Below are 19,731 nucleotides of genomic sequence, written 5' to 3'. Positions count from 1 at the left end.
TGTTTTAGAGGCTAATCTGCATGAATCAAATCATGAATACCATTTGTGGGCCCTATATGTACATATAAACTTTTTTTTTTTTTTTAAATTTTGATTGACTGAGTAGTAAGGTACTCTGAGATGCCACAGTCATGGCACAGGAATGGTCTAAAAAATCATCTAGGATGGTGGTGACCAGTGACAGGACCCAAGAGAATGGCCTGAAGTTGTGTCAAGGGAGGTTTAGGATGGATATCAGAAAAAGGTTCTTCACCCAGAGGGTGGTTGGGCACTGGAACAGGCTCCCCAGGAAGTGATCACAGCACCAAGCCTGACAGAGTTCAAGAAGCATTTGGATGATACTCTCAGGCACATGGTGTGACTCTTGGGAATGGTCCTGTGCAGGGCTCAGTGACCCTGATGGGTCCCTTCCAACTCAGCAGATTCTGTGATTACAGTTAAGGCAGAGGCAGAGGCCAGAGAAATTTCCTAGAGATGCAAGAAAAATCATCTTCCACAAAATATTTGAATCTGCTCTGAGAAAAGGATCACAGAATCTGATGGGAAGAATCCTGGGGAGATGGGTGCTCAGATATTCCTGTCTGTAGCTGGGGTCTTTGAGCTTGGGAGCCCCAAGTGTTGCATTGGCAATTCCCCCAAGCCTGTTACACACCTGGGGATGCCATATGCCCTTGTACTGTGACAGGATTTGCTGGGTGGTGTTGGCCCTACAGCAGGTTTCAGGGTAGGAGAGCACTGAAGTCTGAGGCTGGGGCTTGAACACCACAAAAAGGAGACAAATGAGAGTCTACCTGTCTCTTCTGGGGCAGATGTTTTGCAGAAAGCAGGAGAAAATAGGGTAAGTGAATTTTGGGTAAGTTTCCATTGGTGTTTTATGTTTTAGATGTTCTAAAATTTTATCAAATGTAGTCTTGCTTTACGTAGTTTAGCTTTAATGGGCCCATTAACATCTATTTTATGTTCCAGCTGACATAGTCATGTGTTTAAACACTAACTTTGCATTTTGCTCAGCCTTGCATGCAGACAAAATGAGCAGAAGTCAATTGCCCTGTATCCAACAGATTTCTGGTCAGAGCAGATTATCCTACAAATCTAGGTCATTAACATGTATTTGTCTGATGTAAAACACTAATGTGCCGTTCCCACTGATAAACTGGCCAACCTCTGCTTTCATTGGAGAAAGACTGGCAGAAGTTACCCAGGAGCAGTCAAGTCTCCAGACTTCACTGTCCTGAGAGGATTTAATATCCAGTCAAATTATACCTAAAAGACATTGACAGATCATTGTGTCTGGGTATTTTTAGGTATAACTTTCATTTAAAACAAAGGGAAACCAAGATACTTTGTCAGGAATTGATCTGCTGCCTTTTTAGAAGGAATGATATCATAGCATCTATGATGCTTTGCAAAACAGCAGTTCATCTGGTTCTCCCTCCCCCAAAATGAAAGCATTAATTATATTATCTATAAAACCTGAAATTGAAGAAGAAATTTTTATTAACTGTGTTTGTAAAACTGAGAAAGGAAAGACTTACTTTACTTAAAAATTTATTATTACAAAAGAAATTATTATTTTTTTTGACAACTCAGTCACCCTTACAGACTATATAATCTTTATTATTAAAGTAATCCTTGAATAATTTAGATTCCACTTGTAGTTTTTTTCAAGCCAGGAAAATATTTTTACTCACAACATGTTTAAATTATGTTAGTCTTTCAGTTGGATAATGTTCAATTCCTACTTGAAAAGGGCGAAGCCACATTAACTACCATTTCATTATTGTATTAACAACAGTTCACTTGCTGTTCTTACAGACTGAGTAAGTAAATCACTCATGCTTCAGAGATTCTTCTGCTGTTTATTGGAGACAGGAGATATTACTAAGCACAGTTTTCAAAACCAAACCTAAATTCGTCCATTGGAAACCCTTACCAAAGACAATGATGACCAATTTCTCTTTTATTAATTAAAATGCCTGTGCTATTTATAATACAAGGTCAGTTTTACTTAGATTTTATAAGGCATGAGGATTCAAATGAGAGCAAAAATAAACCTCAGTGAGCAGGAAAATCACTGTTAGGAGTGGCAGAAATGCGGTGAACGCCACTGTCACATGCAGAATGGTGGGTCCTGATGAAGCGGCATGATGCAGGAGGATTGGTCAGAGACTGCCTATTTTTTTGATTAAACATCTGGGTGAATATTTAGGGAAAACAATATTTAGACCAATATTTAGATTCTTGGAAGTGTTTGATATCTACTTTGGGGAGGATAGAGCTGAGAAGGCAAAAATTTTACATCACCTTCTGTTCCTCTGAAGTTAAAGAGGAGTGGGAATGGCATATGGCATAGGTGAGCTGAGATCCAGAACTCTTCCAGGTGTAAGAAATCAGAAGAGTTTGTTAGTGGCCTTGTTGTTGCCAAATGCCACCAGAGCTTGTTCCATCTTTCATTTTAACCCCAAATAAGAAATTAGAACACAGGTTTACTATGTAAGATTCATCTCTTTCTGTATCAGCAGGATTTAGCCTCAAGACAGAACTATGAGTAAGAAAAACATGACACTCAAAATACTAAAAACTATGGAAATTCAGAACATTTCAACATTGGCACCAGATCCCAGCATATTATCAAGAGGTGGAAGACCTGAATTCCCAGAGAATATGCTGTATTTGGTGAGAAGGAATGGCTTCTGTTCCACATCCTTTCTCCAGCAGTGGTCAGGCATGGATATTGTATTTAAAAGCTCCAAGACAAACCTAGAAATTCTCTGTCTTCTGAAAATAAGCAACCAAGGGTGTACTTTCATATGAACCAGGTTGCAATTTCAATAACTGCACATGGACCTATGGATCTGTGTCATTTCGCTATTTTCATCATCTGAAATGGTCTCACACAAAGATTTGCACACATAAATGAAAGATAGCTTCCTTTGAAAAAAAAATCTCCTGATCTCCTTCATGGTGTTACTGTGTTTTATCCTATTTCCTGTATTAAAAAAAAAAAAAGGAAAAGAAAAGAAAAGAAAACAACAACAAACCCCCCTAAACTCATAACCTACTAATTTTCCTTCCATTTCTTAATTTTCTCTATGATTTTATGATCCTATGATATCATCCCCCAAACACAGCTTTTCTAAGGTAAAGAGATCTCATCTATTTTCTTCTTCCTCATACCAAAAGGCTTGTATCATCCTTGCTGCTCTTGTTTGTATTTTGTCTAATTCTGCTATGTTTTCACTAGGTTTGAGTGACCAGAAATGCCTTTTGTATTCAAAAACTGATCACAGTGTGAGTGGATAAAACGGCAGAAAGATATTTTCTGTTCTGTTTGCCCTTTGCCTGACTGCTGCTCAGCAGAGGACTAATGTTGTCAGAATCATCTATGTGGTAATTCCCCAAACTGCCACCCAGAAAAAAAAAAAACCAACAAGAATTTTGAGCCCATTACTGTTTGTGTGTAATTAGGGTTATCTTCTGCAATGTGCTTTACCTTGCGCTTATCAACCTGGTATCTCATTTTCTGCCATTTTGTTTCTTAGTCACTCAGCTTTTAGAATCCTTCTGGAAAGTCTGGCTTGGCTTTGTCTGCTTTAAATATCCTATTTCACTTGTGTACCTCCCTTGGGAACCTTTCTCCCAACTCATTTATAAATCGGTTCCTTCTTATTGGTTCTTGCATAGATTCTTGGAGATTCCCTCCAGCAAATCCCTCAGTTATGAAATCAGTCTTTTAGTACCAAACTCCATTACTGCCTTTTAAACAGTTAATCTATGAACGGACCTTCCTTCTCGTCTCCTGACAGTTAACTCTTGTAAAAGGCTCCTGTGAGGACCCAAAGGGGACTTGAAAGTCCAAATATGCTTCTCAGCTGAACTACCTCTGTCCGCATACTCAGTGACTCCTGAGAACTGAAACCATGTAAGCACAACAGTCTGCAAAACCACACCATGAATTATTTAAAGTACTGAGAGATGGGAGATGTCTCAAAGTTATAAAGATGATTTAGGAATGAAATCTCTGAATATATTGTAGTGTCTGTTTCCTATTGATTTCATTTTACATTCAAGTCTGAATTGATTGTGAGTTTCTAACTTTGTGCTTATGAATGCCAAAAGGAAAATTTCTCTGATGTTCTCTATCCTATACCTAAAATTAATCATCCTTATCCTCGAAATTTAATTAAACTAGATAGTCTTTTAAATAGTTTTTCCACCGTATGTTGGAAAAAGAGTAGCAAAATTAAAAGAATAAATCACATCAGAGAGTAAATTAAATACACTGTTTGAAGCCAGTCTCTCTCTCATTTTCCTCATTGCTAAAACTGAGTCAATGCTGACAATAAGCATTTAAAAGTGGTGAGGACAAAGCACTTCCAAATGCATTGTACAGAAAGTTGTGCATGAAAGGCATTGAATGGACTAGATTTTCTAAAGTGTTTTCCCCATTCCTGATTGCTTTGGTGTGAAGCTGGTAGTATGAAATACATTCTAGACCTGATGGAGTAGAAATAAAAGTTTCACAAAGATGAAAAACAAAGAAAACCATGTCAGAAGCATTATCCCCCCATTTACATGTTTCCATGTAAAGCTACGTCACGAGAATCTAATGCCATTACTTTGTAAAACACAGAAAATTATTAAATTCATAACGGGAAATTAAAAATTGAGGATAATGTGTAAATCTTGTTTGATAAAAATTGTTTATAGCCAGTTGTTTAAAGCCTGTTCATTATGACACTGTAAGATGATACACATAAACCTATGTTGTTGAAAAAGCATCTGTAGAAAGAATTTGCCCAGATCTCAGGAAATATACTTAGTTTTCAAAGGCTAATTCTTCTACAATACTCAGGGTATGGACATCTGAAAGAAAACTATCTGAAAGAACACTTTCATCTTGCTATTTTTTTCTTTTCTGTTTCTTATCCTAACTTTTGACTCCTTTCCCTATGCCTTAATCAAGGACAAATGGAGTTATGACTACATATTATGTAACACTAACTTCACATCCCTTTAGAGTGATAAAGTTAATGACTTCAATGGCAGTGGATTCTGCCGCTCCGGTTGATGTCCAGTGGCTTCCAGTTGCTCTTTGATTTTGGTTTTAAAATCTGTAAATACATAAATAGTCTGGGATTTTTATAAGGTAGATCCTGTCCAGTTTAAAATTAATAAGTTCTAGGTGTAGTCTGATTAAAATAATGATAGAGATGTTTGAAGAGTTATTGGGACTATTTTGCCATTGACTAAGCTAGTGAACAGCACAGGCTGAAGACTGTCATTAGATGAGTCTTCATGGTAGATATGTCAGATGATATGAACTGAAAATGACCTTGAGAATGAAAAGTCACTCTGCAACCCCACCACACGGTACCCTTGGTAGGTTGCCCAGTAGTTCACCAACCCTCTAGGTTAAAGGAAGACATATCCGCTACTTAAGCAAAGGCACTTGAAGTGAGTTTTTCATCTCACAGTTTGATTGAAAAACATGATTGGAAAAACGGTTCTCTTTGTCAAAGCATATAAATTTGGTTTTCTTTCTCTGTGACTATTCCCCCAAATCCTTTATATGTAACAAGATGTTAGAAGATTATCTGAAATTTCAAATGGTAGTTTCGTCATAAGATTATTGTGTTTTACAGACAGCTTTTTTTAACTAATCCCTACTGCTAAAGTAAATCATGTGAGGGGTTTTATTGTTTCTGAGAACAGGTATCACCACATGACTCAGAGCATCAGTCCACGGTGGAGTAGGTTCATCTGAGAGAAAGCTTGTTGGCTTGGTCCGTGGCAGAGTGACCTAACCCACAAACAGAGTGAATAATGAAGTTCCGGCACTTGGGTTGACCCCCAGCTCCCTTCAGCAGTTCTGATGGGGTCAGGTCTTGACTGTGAGACCCGCCAATGCTCAGGGTGCAAGCATATGCCAGACTGCAAAGCCCCTTCAGCTCCTGAGGGATTTTACTGTTGAAAATTCCATGGTGGTTATGGAGCTGCAGCATCTCCGTGGCTGGAGGTGAGGCTGTAAGGACCCTGACTTTCCTTGCTTCTGGTGGCACTTGACGATCACAACAGCTACAGCTTAGGTGTCTCCAGTGCTGTGTTTGTATAAGAGAGTAATATCAAACACAGATAAGAGAGTAATATCAAACACAGAAACAAGTGGCAAGGTAAAAACACAATGCCATTCTCGTAATTACTTATTTAGTCTTTGAAAAAGATTCTTCTGAGAAAGGTTAAAAAGACCCCTACATAAACACATATTTTTTTTTGCACCCAGCAAACAGCTCCATGTTGGGAAAACAGGTAACAAACCGATCCAGAGATTTATCAGGGAGAAGGAGATTAAAATCTGCTCAAGCAGAGAAGGAGACCGAGCATGTACTCCTCATACCCCAAGTGAATGCTGTACCTCTTGTATCCAGGGTAAACTGCATCTACTTTAGTCCTGAATAAAAAACTAGCATGAGGACTAGGCATGCTTCTCTCTGGGTTTTATGAGAAAGCAGTGGCACAGACAACTGTCTGGTGAGAAAAGCAGGACTTTAAATCTCGTTGGGAAATCAGTGGCTTTTTTTAACCTTACAGTTAAAGGTTGGGTTCTGAATACCTGGAAGAATGTGATTTCAATATCCCTGTCCCTAATCTCTGATGTCTTCCCACTCAAGTTGCCACAGTCTAAGCTCAAAAGGAGGGTTGTGACATTGAAGATGAATTGCTCAACCCCATGTGACAAAGCTGTGACCCAGCAGGGCACAGTGGAAGTCAGGACTCTCCAAGCCTGCGTTGAGCTCAGTACGTTTTTTTTCTTTCTTCCCACAGATCTCTCAGGAGTAACAGAAATTAAATTTTTAAAAAATGAATGAAGTACATATGGCAACACAGCTGCTGAAAATCTGTTACCCTTTTTAATCACCTCTCATGTCCTGGGCATGCATTTTATCCTTCAAACTCAGTAAAAGGGAAAGCTCTGAGAGGAAGGCATCTCCCTGTACTATTGGGGGATTTGTAGTGTTACTAAGTCATGCAAGAGAAGCATTGCCTATAAGGCTATGCAGAACTTAGGTCTCAATAGGTTCATCTTCAAAATACTTTATGTACTTACAATCACTAGGACAAGCAGAGTTTTCACAGAGGTACTGCAAAATGCAAATAAATAAAAAGAGGAGAGGACCATTCTTTTTTTAATGATGGTGAGCTTTGGAAATAAAAAGATTATAAACCCTGGATAAGTGCTCAAAGAGCCTTGCACTGAAGTGGCAGGAGCTCCAAAGCACTGTTTACTGCCTGTCCTCATTCCATAAGGATTCAATGCCATAAGCAGTCAGAGTGACTATTTCTCATTTGGTAGCCCTGGATCACGGTATTGGTTATTCATGTTTGCATGTCAGGTCCAAGGTAAGGAGAGCAAGTTGGATGATATATTTAATTCCAATGCTGCAGCTGGGGAGACAGAAAAATGCAATTATTGAAAAAGGTGCTTCTGTGAAGGAGCAGTGATTTACATCCTGAATAGGTGCAAATTATCCTCCCTTCCTATCCCCAAGTTCAACCAATATACTTCTTATTCAACACCTTGCTGCTGTGATGCTTTTTTTGTTGCCATCTTTGATTGTCTTTTAAGTTCAGAAGGCCATGGTTTATTAAGAGATATGAGGGACTATTCCCTGTGAGGGAGTGGGCTCCTTGTGAGCCCAAGAAGTGGTCATTTTCAGTCAACAGCGAAGTGTCTGTTGGTCAAAGAGAGGGCCTTTAACTAAGGTAAACTGCTGAACCTACAATTCATCTCTGGAATGAAAAAGAATAGAGCTGCTTTGTCTGTTCGTTTTGAATCCTTCATGGAGGGCTGCCAGCAACTGTTAACTTGTGTATTATTGTGCTATCAGACAGGAGAAACGTCAGTGAGAATTTACTAGCACCGCCACAAGCCTCATCACACAGTTATCATAGCAATAAAGTTCAATGGTAGTTACTCACCTCTCCAAAAACAAATATCACCCACTCAGACATGAGAGAGAATGGATTTCTGCAAGATGCTGCTACATTAGCTCACGCTATTGCACTCAACTCCCAGTACCACTAAATCCGAGTGCTCAGTGCACTTTGAAGTATCAGTTGTCAGAGCACTCCTCCTCCTTGTTTTGTAGACTGGAGATGAAGTTGCAGTGTTGTGGTTAGGCTGAGCGATGGAAACACATTGCCATGAGCTTGGGTCCCTGGATCACTGGGTCATTCTATTCAAACTGCAACAGACTCCCTGATGCCAACATGACCATGTTTCCTCCCCACAAAAAGCCCAAGGAGAGCAATGAGAAACCTGTGGAGTCAGATCTCTTCCCTGTGAGGCTGGGATACAGCTTGCTGTTCAGGGCACTTGATTTAGTCATAGCTAGGAAAATTAAAGCTCTGATTCACAAACACTGGAAGTCACCTAATTTCCACATATTTTTATGCAAATTTTAGCTGCTTGTGTTTGAAATCTGGACTTTGTATCATAGCTTAACCAGATAATTTCCTGAGGTGCTTTGTAGGGTACACCTCAAATACTCAAGTACATGGCATGCTTCAATAGAATGGTGATTTTGTGTCTTATTTGTCTTCTTTATCTCCCAGGAAGATGAAGTTGCTCGTGACAGTCGATTCAATTTCAGTGGCTATGGCATGGGTCACTGCCTCCAAGTCAAGGATGGCACAGCAGTCAAGGCTACTCCACCCAACCCACCTCCAGCACCACCAAAGGATTCAGATTCGATCAAAAAGAAGTTTGTTGACCGTGCAAAAAGGATTGATACAATATCCCGTGCTGCATTCCCACTCGCCTTCCTCATTTTCAACATCTTTTACTGGATTACATACAAAATTATACGGCACGAGGACATTCACAAGAAATAAGCAACTCTGGTTTGCCAGGACTTCTCAGCCAAAGTGATCCACATGTAAATAAACAGTGAAATGTCTTTCTGTCATTTGGACTAAGGATTTCTTTCCCACTCCCCCAGAACACTGGAGAAAAAAATAGCAAAGAGGAAAAGAAGCATAGAAGGAAAAGTGATTGCATGACAAAATATGCTGTGGCACCAGTCAATGAGGTTCCCCCTCAGTGTGTTCTTCCAGATTCAGCATTGACCAGACATCTGTAATTGGGGCCAAATTTTACCCAGTTTTATCACAAAGATATTATATTTCAGAACAAAAGAGAATCAGAAAACAAACAATTCTCCTAAAACATCTACCAAGAGACTGTGGTGGCTACAGTACAGTGAGTTATAAGAGGACCAAACTTTTTCAGGATAATGTTGCCTTTCTATTTGAAACAAGTCTACTGAGCTACATTCCATGACCATGTCTGTAGGTAGTGGTTTCACCAAGGAGTCCTTTTGTGGGTTGTAAATTATTTCTACTGAGAGGGGGGAGGAGGAAAAAAAAAAAAAAAAAAGAAGGATTTATACTTTACTATCCTTGTGGGTGTGCATTTTAATATTATCTTGCTTTACTAGAATTGTAATTTCCAAGTTGAACTTGTGTGTCGTGTGATTTATTTGATAGTTGACACTCCAAAACCAGTGAAACTGCCTGGTTTATTTTTGTTGAGAGACAGTGCACTTACTTTATTTTATTTCTGCTGATTTTACATGCAACTTGAGGTGCCAAACTGTATTTTACCTATTGTGCTACCCTGTACCACACTACTTAGTAAGAACTTGTTTCCTCAAAGGTGTAGCTCAGTTTAGCATTGAGTTTCTATTACCATTCTCATTGTAGCTGCAGTCAATAGCTCTATAGGTAAACACAACTTGTTTACAGACCTCTAATTTATATCTTTACTCAAAGTGGCTATCATTTTAAATATCATTAATTAACCTAAGAATTTTAAAACTGTACTGTGATTTTCAGAACCTGTTACCTTTTGGTGCCAGATCTGCATTATTCAAATCCTTGCTACGTGTTTTAAAGTAGAAAATTAAAAAAAAAAAAAGGAAAAAAAAAAAGAAAAAAAAAAAAAGATGGTATTTTTGCTTACATGGAAGAAGACAACCTGTAACATAAGATGAGTCAAACATTAAAATTTTACATTTGCTGTAAAAGGGTTTATTAAAAAAAAGGTATTTGTTCAATTTCAATAAAGCTAAATGTGGTACTAACATTTCTTTACTCTTTTCTTCATTTGCTGTAGCACCAGCAGCAGAGCTGTTCGTGCCACAGCCCAGCTATTCCACCACTCTGTCAGCAGAAAGAGGGTAAAAAGCATCCTTCTGCTGACCTGGCTTAGCACGCCACATTTTGCTATCTATCCTGCAGCAAAGGGGCTATTGCAGCCCCCGGGAGTACGTCAAGGACTGTGTCAGAAATGTGGCTAAGATATGATGTGAGAATCTGTAGAACATTTGCATGTGCTGAGCCAAGCCTTTGGGAGGAGGCACACTGCTCCCCACTCAAGCATCCCTGCATGGCAAGAAGCACACCTCAGCTTTGCACATGCTGTGCCTGGCTTGGAGGTACCCTAAACTTTCTCCTGACTTTCTTACAGCTTTATCACTTTGATGAGCTGAAGGACATGCTGAGATGGCCTATGGCAGGTGCCTCTTATAGACATGGTAACGACCAATACTTTAAAAGCAAATTAAACTGCATTCAGTTTTCTGGTCTTCCTTTGTGCGGCCAAAACACACATCTGTAGAGCTGCCCAGTACAGACATTTTTTCCCACTCCCCTAGTGAGAAGTGGTACAGAGGCATACTGTACCTGCAGCACTTCTCACTCCGCTTTCAGTGCTGGAAAAGCTTCTGCTGAGAGGTTGTGGATACAGGTTCCACAGCCTGTCTGAGCCTGTATTTGTGTGTCCGAGTGTCTGTGTCTGTGTCCCCATCTCTCTCCACCTGGCTGCCTGTAACTACCAGACTTTGTTCTTCTCCTAAGAGAGGAGAGGGAATCTAGAGATCTTGACAACTCTGATTCTCAAACAGTTATGTAAATTAATGGTTCTCCTTAGCTCTGTGGACTCTTCTGTCACTTACACCTCTGATGGAACTGGTCATAGTCGCTTCCACCTCTTTGAGACCGTGGATCCAGATGTGACTGATACCCCCAGAAAGGGGAACTCAAGACAACTGTCCTAACTATTCTGCTTGGCAAAACAAGTTTCTGATGCAAATTTAAGTATCATAGTATTTGCAATTTTTATAGTGTCAGATTTGCTTTTATTTCTTTTTAAAGTGGAACAATATTTGATTTATGGATAAAATAGTAGAGGAAAACCCCAGCATAAATCTAGTCCCATGAGCTTCAGCAAGGTGAGGATAGCCAGCTGTAAACTGTGTTTGTGTGGGAAGTTAGGAGCCTTCACTGGTACATAAACATTCAGAACTCACTTTTACTAGTCCCTCATTCCAGACACTCAGTTTTAAATGAAGGTGCAATGCCATGATTAATGTTAATCCTCAGTGTCCAGAGGTCAGAATGTCAGAGCCTATTGCTCATAGCTCCCCCATATGACCACAGACCACTGCAATAGGAATGCAAAACTATTCTCAGCTGATGGATATCCGTATTTCCCTTTCTCTGGTGAAGCTCATGTGCCTCCAGCACTCCCACCACAAATTCAACTGCACACTTTGCAGTGCTTGGCTATTAGCACTGACTAAATAGTTCACTAAAATATTTTGCTGATCAGATTTGAGGTTTGCTGATAGCATCCATGGGAAGATTGCTCTGCTGTTGACCTGTATGTAAACTTTGGTCCATTCATGAGGATAATCGGTGCACAAATTCCAAATAGGTCTCTGTCTCTCTCTCTTTTGAAGAGAGAAATTATGACTTTATGCCAATTAGTCAATTAGTTGTGAATCTTGAAATTATCTAACTAAATTTTAGATACAAAAGATGCATGCCAATGGACAAGGCCCACTGAGCACAACAATTAGGAATGGCCACATGATAAAAAAGGGTTCTCAGCATGCTGGTTAGTGGCCTGTGAACTGTCTCACACAGAGGTGGTTTGATACTGGATGGCTATCCAAGAGCGTTCTCTCAAAGAACTTGGCTGGCACCAGAAACTGGCCAAAAAACTGCCTGCAGATAAAATGTCAAATAACAAGGAATTGCAGGACTTACAGAAGGAGGCCTTCCTAAGCAAATTCTCAGTATGGTTAGCAGAGAAACCAGACTCAAAAAATGGTCACCTTGCACTCAGGGAAGCAGCAGAATTAAAGCAGTTTCATTTCAAGACACCATTGCAAGAAGAAAAAGAATGGTTTAGAAAATAAATCTCAGACAAACAGCATTTATGAAGCAGGAGACACAGTGGGATGGAAGGAGAGAGACCCAGGATTAATTCTGAAGAGCTTCCAGACATAGTGGAAAACCTACATGTTATAATTCTAGCTGGTAAGATAAAATTAAGCCCTAGGGCATTTAAACTACTTGCATTTAGCTATAAAATAATTACGATGACTTCTAATTTATCAAGAAAGCTTAAAAAGCTTTTAGCATGTCTTTAAAGGAAGCAGCATCCAGTCAGGTCATTGGCATCCTGTTGTTACAGGCTGGACCTGAGAGGTTCAGTAGTCAAGGAGAAAGGTTTAACCATCTCTCACTGGATAGATGCTGTCAGGGGCTGCAATAAAGCCTAATTGATAAAGCAGATCTTTAAAAAAACCTTATTACACTAGGAGGAAAGTGAAAAAAAAAATGCAATATGAGATGAGAGATCTCTCTTTGTTACTCTTTCTTGCTTTTTTTTTCCCATTTTTTTTTAGGTAGCAGAGCCATCACTTGTGATTTACTGAATCAAAGGTGAAAGATGGTGTAGCAATAGAGGTTTTTGGAGCATCTGATATGAGATATCAGCATTCATAAAGGCTAGAGGAGAACTCCAGGTTACACAATGTTTCTGGGGGCAGATTTTTTCATGTACTACAGAGGTGTGAGGAGTAAGGGTGAACCTCATCCACGGACACTGAGACTTTCTCACTTTGATTCCCTTCTTTCCCAGCACAAGATACTGAAAGGAAAGAGCTGATGGAAAAATAATGTTTGTCTACTGAAGGCTGGACTACCACAGCTCTTCATCTCTGTGTAAAGCTGCCATTGACCTTGATGGCACAGGAGCTGCTGACCAAACATGAAGCACCAGCCAAAACTTACAGCCTTTCGTAGCTGACATTACTAAAAACATTGTGGAGGAATCAGTAACTAAGTTTTGAAAAGGCATGGGCATTTAATGGAAAGGACTCTAACTGGGTTGAATTGGTATCTTTGACTCAGCGACAGGAGTCTGCATCTGCACCTGGAAGTCACGTTTCATGAACTTTTCAAAGATCTGACTCAGTCCAATTATGACATTTCTGTATTTGGAAATATATTTCTAAACAAAAAAAATATATTTAATGTGTGGATGTATATGTATATGCACGGTTTTCTAATCCTTATTCTTTTGAAATTAGAACACAGCAAGGAACAAAGAAACAAAAGCTTTGTACAAAGAATGAGCTTTGTATTACACAAAGTGCTATGAAAATAACTTTGTTTAATATACTAATTTTCATTATTTATAATATAGTACTTCATTATCTATAAGATAGTATCTGTGGAAAATTAGTTTCTTCCAGACTTTGAAAGTAGTTTATTCTAATTATTTTTGACATAGAAGTTTGTGTCTTACAATGTTGTAGAAAACTAGAAAACCAAAGGCTGCCTAGAGGAACTTCTGCCTGGGAAAATAATCTGAGCGAGGACATGCTTTCTCCATAAATGCCCCTTACAGATTTTGCATTAAAATTTAATCCTCTCTAGTTTAACATGAAGAGAAAAAGAAGATTTTTATGCCTCTTGAAGATACCTTTGCTACTTTTGCAAGTCAAATGTCAAATGTCGTCACATTTAGGGCTAAGCTGCAGAACAAGAGAAGTTTCACCATTTCCAGACAAATTCATCAATTCAACTTACTTTCAAATCCAATACAGTGCTCACTGAAAGCATACAGGAAAAAAAACAAACTTCAGTAGCTTCTAGATCCGTTCCTAATGAAGGATCAGTTTCCAACACTAAGAACTAGAAATAATCTGGGAGGGAAAATATTTAGAGTGGATTATCTCTTTGCAGTATCCTCTCAGAAGGAATAGAAACTTGAGTCAAAATAATTAGGAAACATGTCAGATAATAATTAGGAAAACTGAGTCTGTGAAATGCATACACTCAGTTCTTTAAGTTGCCGCTGAAACAAATATCCTAAATTAATATCTTTGTTATGGAGAAATGCTGTGAGGCAATATTCATAAGAAAGTAGTGAATATTGGGGATCTTGACCACATTTTACTTGTGCTAAAAAATGGGATTTTATTGGGACAAATTATACAAAATCCTCTCTAGTCATCTGAACAGCTGTATAACTGATTCAAAAACAGCTTCTTCAGATTATCATAAGGCCTGAATTTGATTTTCAGCATAGTGGATTCCTGTTGTGGGGATGGTGTACAGTGTGTGCCATTTCAGGAAGATGGCAGCTGGATTAATCCCTCCTTTTTCCACAGGAAAACCAGCAAAACTGGGGGGGAATATGTGAACGGGGGGGATATATTCCTAAGCAGTGTGTAGTGAAAATGCCTTTAGACAGAGGGGTTGAAGGATTCACAGATTTCTACCTTACCTTTGCTTTGACATGAATCCATTTTCCCTAAGGTGATGAAGAGTGCAACCCTTGACATCACAGGGTCAGGCCCGCGGCTGGACATGTTTGGAAATCACATCTTTATCCCTTGGCTCCTGGCAAAATGCCTTCTGTCAGCTGCAACTCCTGTTTGCCTGCTGCAAAGGGTCTCTGGAACACAGCAAGCCAGACATGTCCTTGATGAGTAGCTTTGAAGGTCACTACCCAGCACCCCAAGGCTCCCAAGTGGGGACACGAGAGCATGGTAGAGAGGATGCATCACCAATAAGTGGTGTGGGAAAGGACCACGTGTGCAAGGATGCCAGAAGACCCTCTGGGCTCACAGGTTAGGTTTACAGCACATTATGAAGCTGACCATGTTGTGGGTGCTGAACCTGATTTCAGTGCAGCTCAGAGACCCCTTTCAGCCTCTCCCACCCCCTGAAATGTTCAATGGGGTTGCAGTTGTGGCTGCAGAAATAGTTTGAGAAACACTGCAGCACTGAAAGAACTTCTTCCCCACTTTCTCTTCAAAAAGAGAAAAGAGCTATGACAATGTGTGAAACAGAAAGTAAATCCAATGTATTATTGGTATTACCAGTATTTGCAGCGGTGCTAAAGACCTTTGTGTGGGGATATGCCCGGTAGCCTGGGCATTGCCTGTTTTTCCCTGACCCAGGTGCCAGAAGAATGCAGTGAGGGATTTGAGGGGCAAAGTGCAAGAAGAAAGGGAGCTCAAGGGTGCTGGCAGTGGGAATGAGACAGCCAGCACAGACACCATCTTGGGCTGCTCTGCAAGCCTGGCCTGAGGTGAGATCTTACTGTGCCCAGTACAAGGCCCCTGGGCAGGACCAGCCAAGGGGAACGAGGAAAGGGGACTCCCAGGGATGGGAAGTGGGCCAGTAATGGCAACAGTAATGGCCACAGAGCAGGGCAGTGGTGGGGACAAGAGCAGACCCCACCCCCGATCAGACTAACAGGAAGGGGGAAAACTCATCAAAGATGAGTCAAGTCTAAAATATGTATTGACAGAATATTTTCTGTCTCATCTGCTAGGTGCAATGATAAAAATGAAGACCCTCCAGGAAGACTTGATAGGGCACATGCTCCAAACAGGAAGAAGTCATAGTGTTGCATGTGGAACTGGAGAGAGGGTTTTCCAGTAAAAAAAATGAGAGCACTAGTCACTTATTCCAGACTGGAGACACTACCTCCTCCTCTCTTTACATTGTCAGGCAGCGATGTTATGAAAAGGCAGGAGTCTGGAAATGAAGAAGCCTGCCTCTGTGTGGCTAAAGGTGTTCTTTTAGCCTTTGCTTGGCGTTTGAAAGGGACCTGTGCATGGCTGCATTTGGGGGAGACCAATGAGAACAGCATGGACAAATGTCTATAATGAGTTAATTAACCTTTAGAAAAGGAGAGTGAGTGCATTCTTCCTGTAATAAGCTAATGAACTCTGTCCTCTGGGAGGGATGAGGGACATCATCAGTGATGCTTCTAACAAGGGTTACCAAAGATGCTCTTCAGAGGGGTGAAGAGAAGGGCTGTTACCGAGTCATTAGCTTAAAAAACAAGAGCAGAAAGAGCTGCCTGCTGAAGGAAAATTGGGTTCCCCTTCCATATGTATTACATTACATGTAATAGGGCTCTGAAAGCATGTTATCTGCTTGGAAGAATACAAGAATTTCCCACTAATCTATGAATGAAGCAAAGCCAAAAAAAAAAAAAAGTATCCTTTTCTTGACAATTTTTTCTTGTAGTAGCTGAAATCAAACCAAAAGAAACTTTTATGCTGACCTTGGATGTAATCCACACTGTTACAGGTTGATGGTGAAAGTTTCAGTATGGGCAAGGTCTTAGCCTATATCTTAGCTGTCTGCTGTTGTGGCACATTTGCTTCTCACTTTGGAGCCTGGTGACTTAGTTTCTTTGAATTACCACAATCAGAGGTTTAATCACTGATCTTTCTGATGTTGCAAGTGCAGCAAGTGAGGTCAAAAATGAAGAATTTGCTAAAGAACATTTAGAATTTGAATTAATTTTTCCTTTCATCAGAATCTGTGTGTATCAGAGTGTTTCAGAAGTCTTTTCCAAGGAACACTGGTAGAGGCTACAGAGCATTTTAATGGTTCCTTTGATTTATTAACACTAGCTCCGTTTTTAATCTGCAGAGAAGAAGTGCTCCATTAATACATACAGTAACAGTTCACATTAAACATTCTAAATGTGACCTAATCTATTTTTAAAGGAATTAATTCCTTTGCATTAGTTGACTTATTCCAGGAATCACCAGGGTTTAAAACATGAGGCCCGTTCCTGGTATGCAGTGAGTTTTTCCTTGAACAGCTGTGCTGTTATTCTAGCTGTAGTTTTCTGTAATAATGTCAGTGGGCAGGACTTGTTTTATTACACTAAGGAAACAGAGGAAGATATTTTAATATAAAGGAACTTTGCATATTTGCTGCTATAATAGCAGAGATAATTTAACTGGAAATTGATAGTTTCTGCAAATTGAAAAGCTTGTATGGCATTTGTGCACACACATACAGACGCAAGCAAACCCTGTTCACTTTGATTCCCTTAATCTTATTACAGCATTTCTTTGACTGATGCCCCTGAAAATTTCATCTGCTACATAGTGCAAGCTAGCGTTGTAGCACAGATAAATATCTACCTTCTTTTTCTCTGACCTACATGTGGAAAAGGTCCAAAAGTTATCTTTAGCCTGATTAATCTAAGTCTGATCTGCTAATATGCTGCCATGGATTAAATATATATATGTCATCTGAAATAGCTGAGGCACAGTTCAGATATCCTGTAAATGGTAGCACTCAGATGTACCTGCAGTGGGTTTTGCTAAGCAGGCACTCTGCCCAGTGCTCTCTGATAAGATTTCTGGGTCACATCTGAAGACTTTAGCAGAAAATGTGATTGTGGGTGCTACTGACAGACATATTTTCTGCAAATTAAAATTCAAGCCGATCTTAATAAATCAGGAGGGAAACATTTACTAAAAAGCCTGGGGAGAGCTCTTCAACCTCTCCCTCTGCCTGGTGCTGGCAGAAGAGCCGCGACAATGCAGAAGGACCCCAAAAGACCCATTTGCAGCTGGGGAAGGTTCCCATGGCATTAGTCCCTGGGGAAGCAACCCCAACCTCCCAGATATCCGGCAGGGCACGGGCAGCCTGCTTTGCAGTAACAGACAAGTCAAGGGAAATCCAGACTACACTACGAACAATGTTGATCCTTTGAACAGCCCAAGACAAGGCTACTTTACAAATGGTATATTCCTTTCATCACAACATGGTCCAATTGTCTTTTCAAGGTTTCTCAAGCCCTAGTGTTCACATGGGTGTTATCAAGCTGTAGTTCGATGCCCATGTGGTTACACACAGGTGGCTTTTGCAAGTGCCTCATGCACATCTTATCTCTGTTCACCACCTACTGAGTTTACTATCTGCCCTCCTGGTTTCACTCCCTTCAGGCTGGATGGAAGAGGAGAGCCAGGTCCTCTTTAAAACACGACAGATGGGGATAAACCTACCTGCCAACACCAAACCACACAAAGTGCTACTTTCCAGCTCAGCCACAGAGGCTTGGGAGCTTCCCTACAAGCTGATGAAAGGGTGAGAGGCTGAATTTATTTGTAGCATTACGTGTACAAAAAAAAAGTGTAAGCAAAGAGAAGCAGGTGTTGGAGACACCTCAAAAAATCAAAGACTTCAGGGAAGTGCTAACAACAAAAGAACTGAAAAAAAGGAGTGGAGAAAAAGCCTCCTCTCGGTCATTCCAGTGGTGTTTTGAGGAAGACAAGCAGGTCTCTTCCAAGGATATTGTCACCAATTGCTCTTTTTAATGAAAATTGCCTGGCAGATCCCCAGTATTAGCTACTCACTCAGAGGGGCTTTTCTATTATTAGGACAGTCAGCTGGGAGAACGGCCAAGGTTTATATCAGCTCCATTACCAGGCAGCTTTAATGGGTACCGGAGAGTATCTCTGATTTTTGGAGGTATAAATGCATCCTTTGGACACTACTCCAATGTTCCTCTGCTTTAAGAAGGTCAGCACTGCCTCCTCAAAAGAAAAATTAAAATTCTAGGCTGAAATCATGGAAAATCAAGGTGAATGACCTCAATAGACTCCACAATCTACTTTAGCCCCGAAGAGGCTGGGATGGAGGTGGTACACTGTGTGTGTGTCCCCACAGGACCTCCTCTTGCTAATACTCTGTCTCATAGCAAGCTTTTTGTTGTGCACAATATTTTCTCAGTTATACATCCCCATGAGGAAAAATCAGTTTCTCTCCACAAAAACTTGCAACATCATTAGTAACTTTTCCTGTTTCATGGGGTTTTACAAAAGCAATTCTTAAATTTTAAAACAACAAAGTCATTCAGCAAAGAAAGAGTTTGCTACAGAAAGCACTATTAAATTTCTCAGTGTTGAATATCCAAGCTATAGAGCATGAATATCTAAACTATGGAACATACTTGGTTGAAGACTTCTTGGAAGCCTGTTGTTCCTGCTAATTCCTGTAGAACTCTTATTTTATAAACCACTGCGTGCCTATTCCAGGGTAGTGGCTTACTGGAAGATTTTTTTTTTCTTTTTTAATTATATGTTTCCAATTCTAATCACTGGGCTTCAAGGACATAGGATTTTTTATTATTATTATTTTCATGCATCATTGGAGTACCTAAACAGCTTCCAACAGATTCAGAAAATCAGGCTGCCTGTAGTGAATGAATTCTTCAAAAACAGTGATATTATTAGCTCTTCTGTGTCATTGAACAGACAAGCTAAATGCTAAAACCAGAAATTTCATTAAAGATTAAAGAAATATCATTTCACGTTTCACCTGCTCCATTAATATCAAATATGAATTCTATCTATCATGGCACCACTGAAGTGCAGTGTAAGATTTCAGATATACCATTATTCAATCTCTTTCAAAGAAAGAAGAAAAATGTTCAAAATCCTTGAAGAGCTGTGTCTGAGCATGACAATATGTTTTTCTGATCATTTTAAGTTACTAAAGAATATCTTGGCTTTGTGATTTTTCAATAGCTCTCTTTCTTCATGC

At 39.9% G+C, this 19,731-nt stretch overlaps 1 protein-coding gene and 1 long non-coding RNA gene across 11 annotated transcripts in view; one reads left to right on the top strand and one right to left on the bottom strand.

Moving 5' to 3' along the window:
* Positions 1–10,147, top strand: part of GLRA2 (glycine receptor alpha 2) — a 130,054-nt gene extending 119,907 nt beyond the window's left edge. For all 9 annotated transcript variants that reach the window (XM_027638499.1, XM_027638526.1, XM_027638470.1 and 6 more), the window contains one exon: positions 8,617–10,147. In XM_027638499.1, the coding sequence (XP_027494300.1) occupies positions 8,617–8,895 (279 nt within the window). In that variant the 3' untranslated portion in view covers positions 8,896–10,147. The remainder of the gene's footprint in view (positions 1–8,616) is intronic.
* Positions 1–19,731, bottom strand: part of LOC113944890 — a 71,796-nt gene that overhangs the window by 30,806 nt on the left and 21,259 nt on the right. For both annotated transcript variants that reach the window (XR_003526871.1, XR_003526873.1), the window contains exon 2: positions 14,648–14,818. This is a non-coding gene — a long non-coding RNA (uncharacterized LOC113944890). The remainder of the gene's footprint in view (positions 1–14,647; positions 14,819–19,731) is intronic.

This window comes from Corapipo altera, unplaced genomic scaffold (genome assembly GCF_003945725.1).
Source record: "Corapipo altera isolate COAL_440 unplaced genomic scaffold, ASM394572v1 0, whole genome shotgun sequence".
In the NCBI taxonomy this organism is placed as follows: domain Eukaryota; kingdom Metazoa; phylum Chordata; class Aves; order Passeriformes; family Pipridae; genus Corapipo; species Corapipo altera.
Note: the sequence above shows the minus strand (reverse complement) of the source record. Positions and strands in the feature narration are given on the sequence as shown.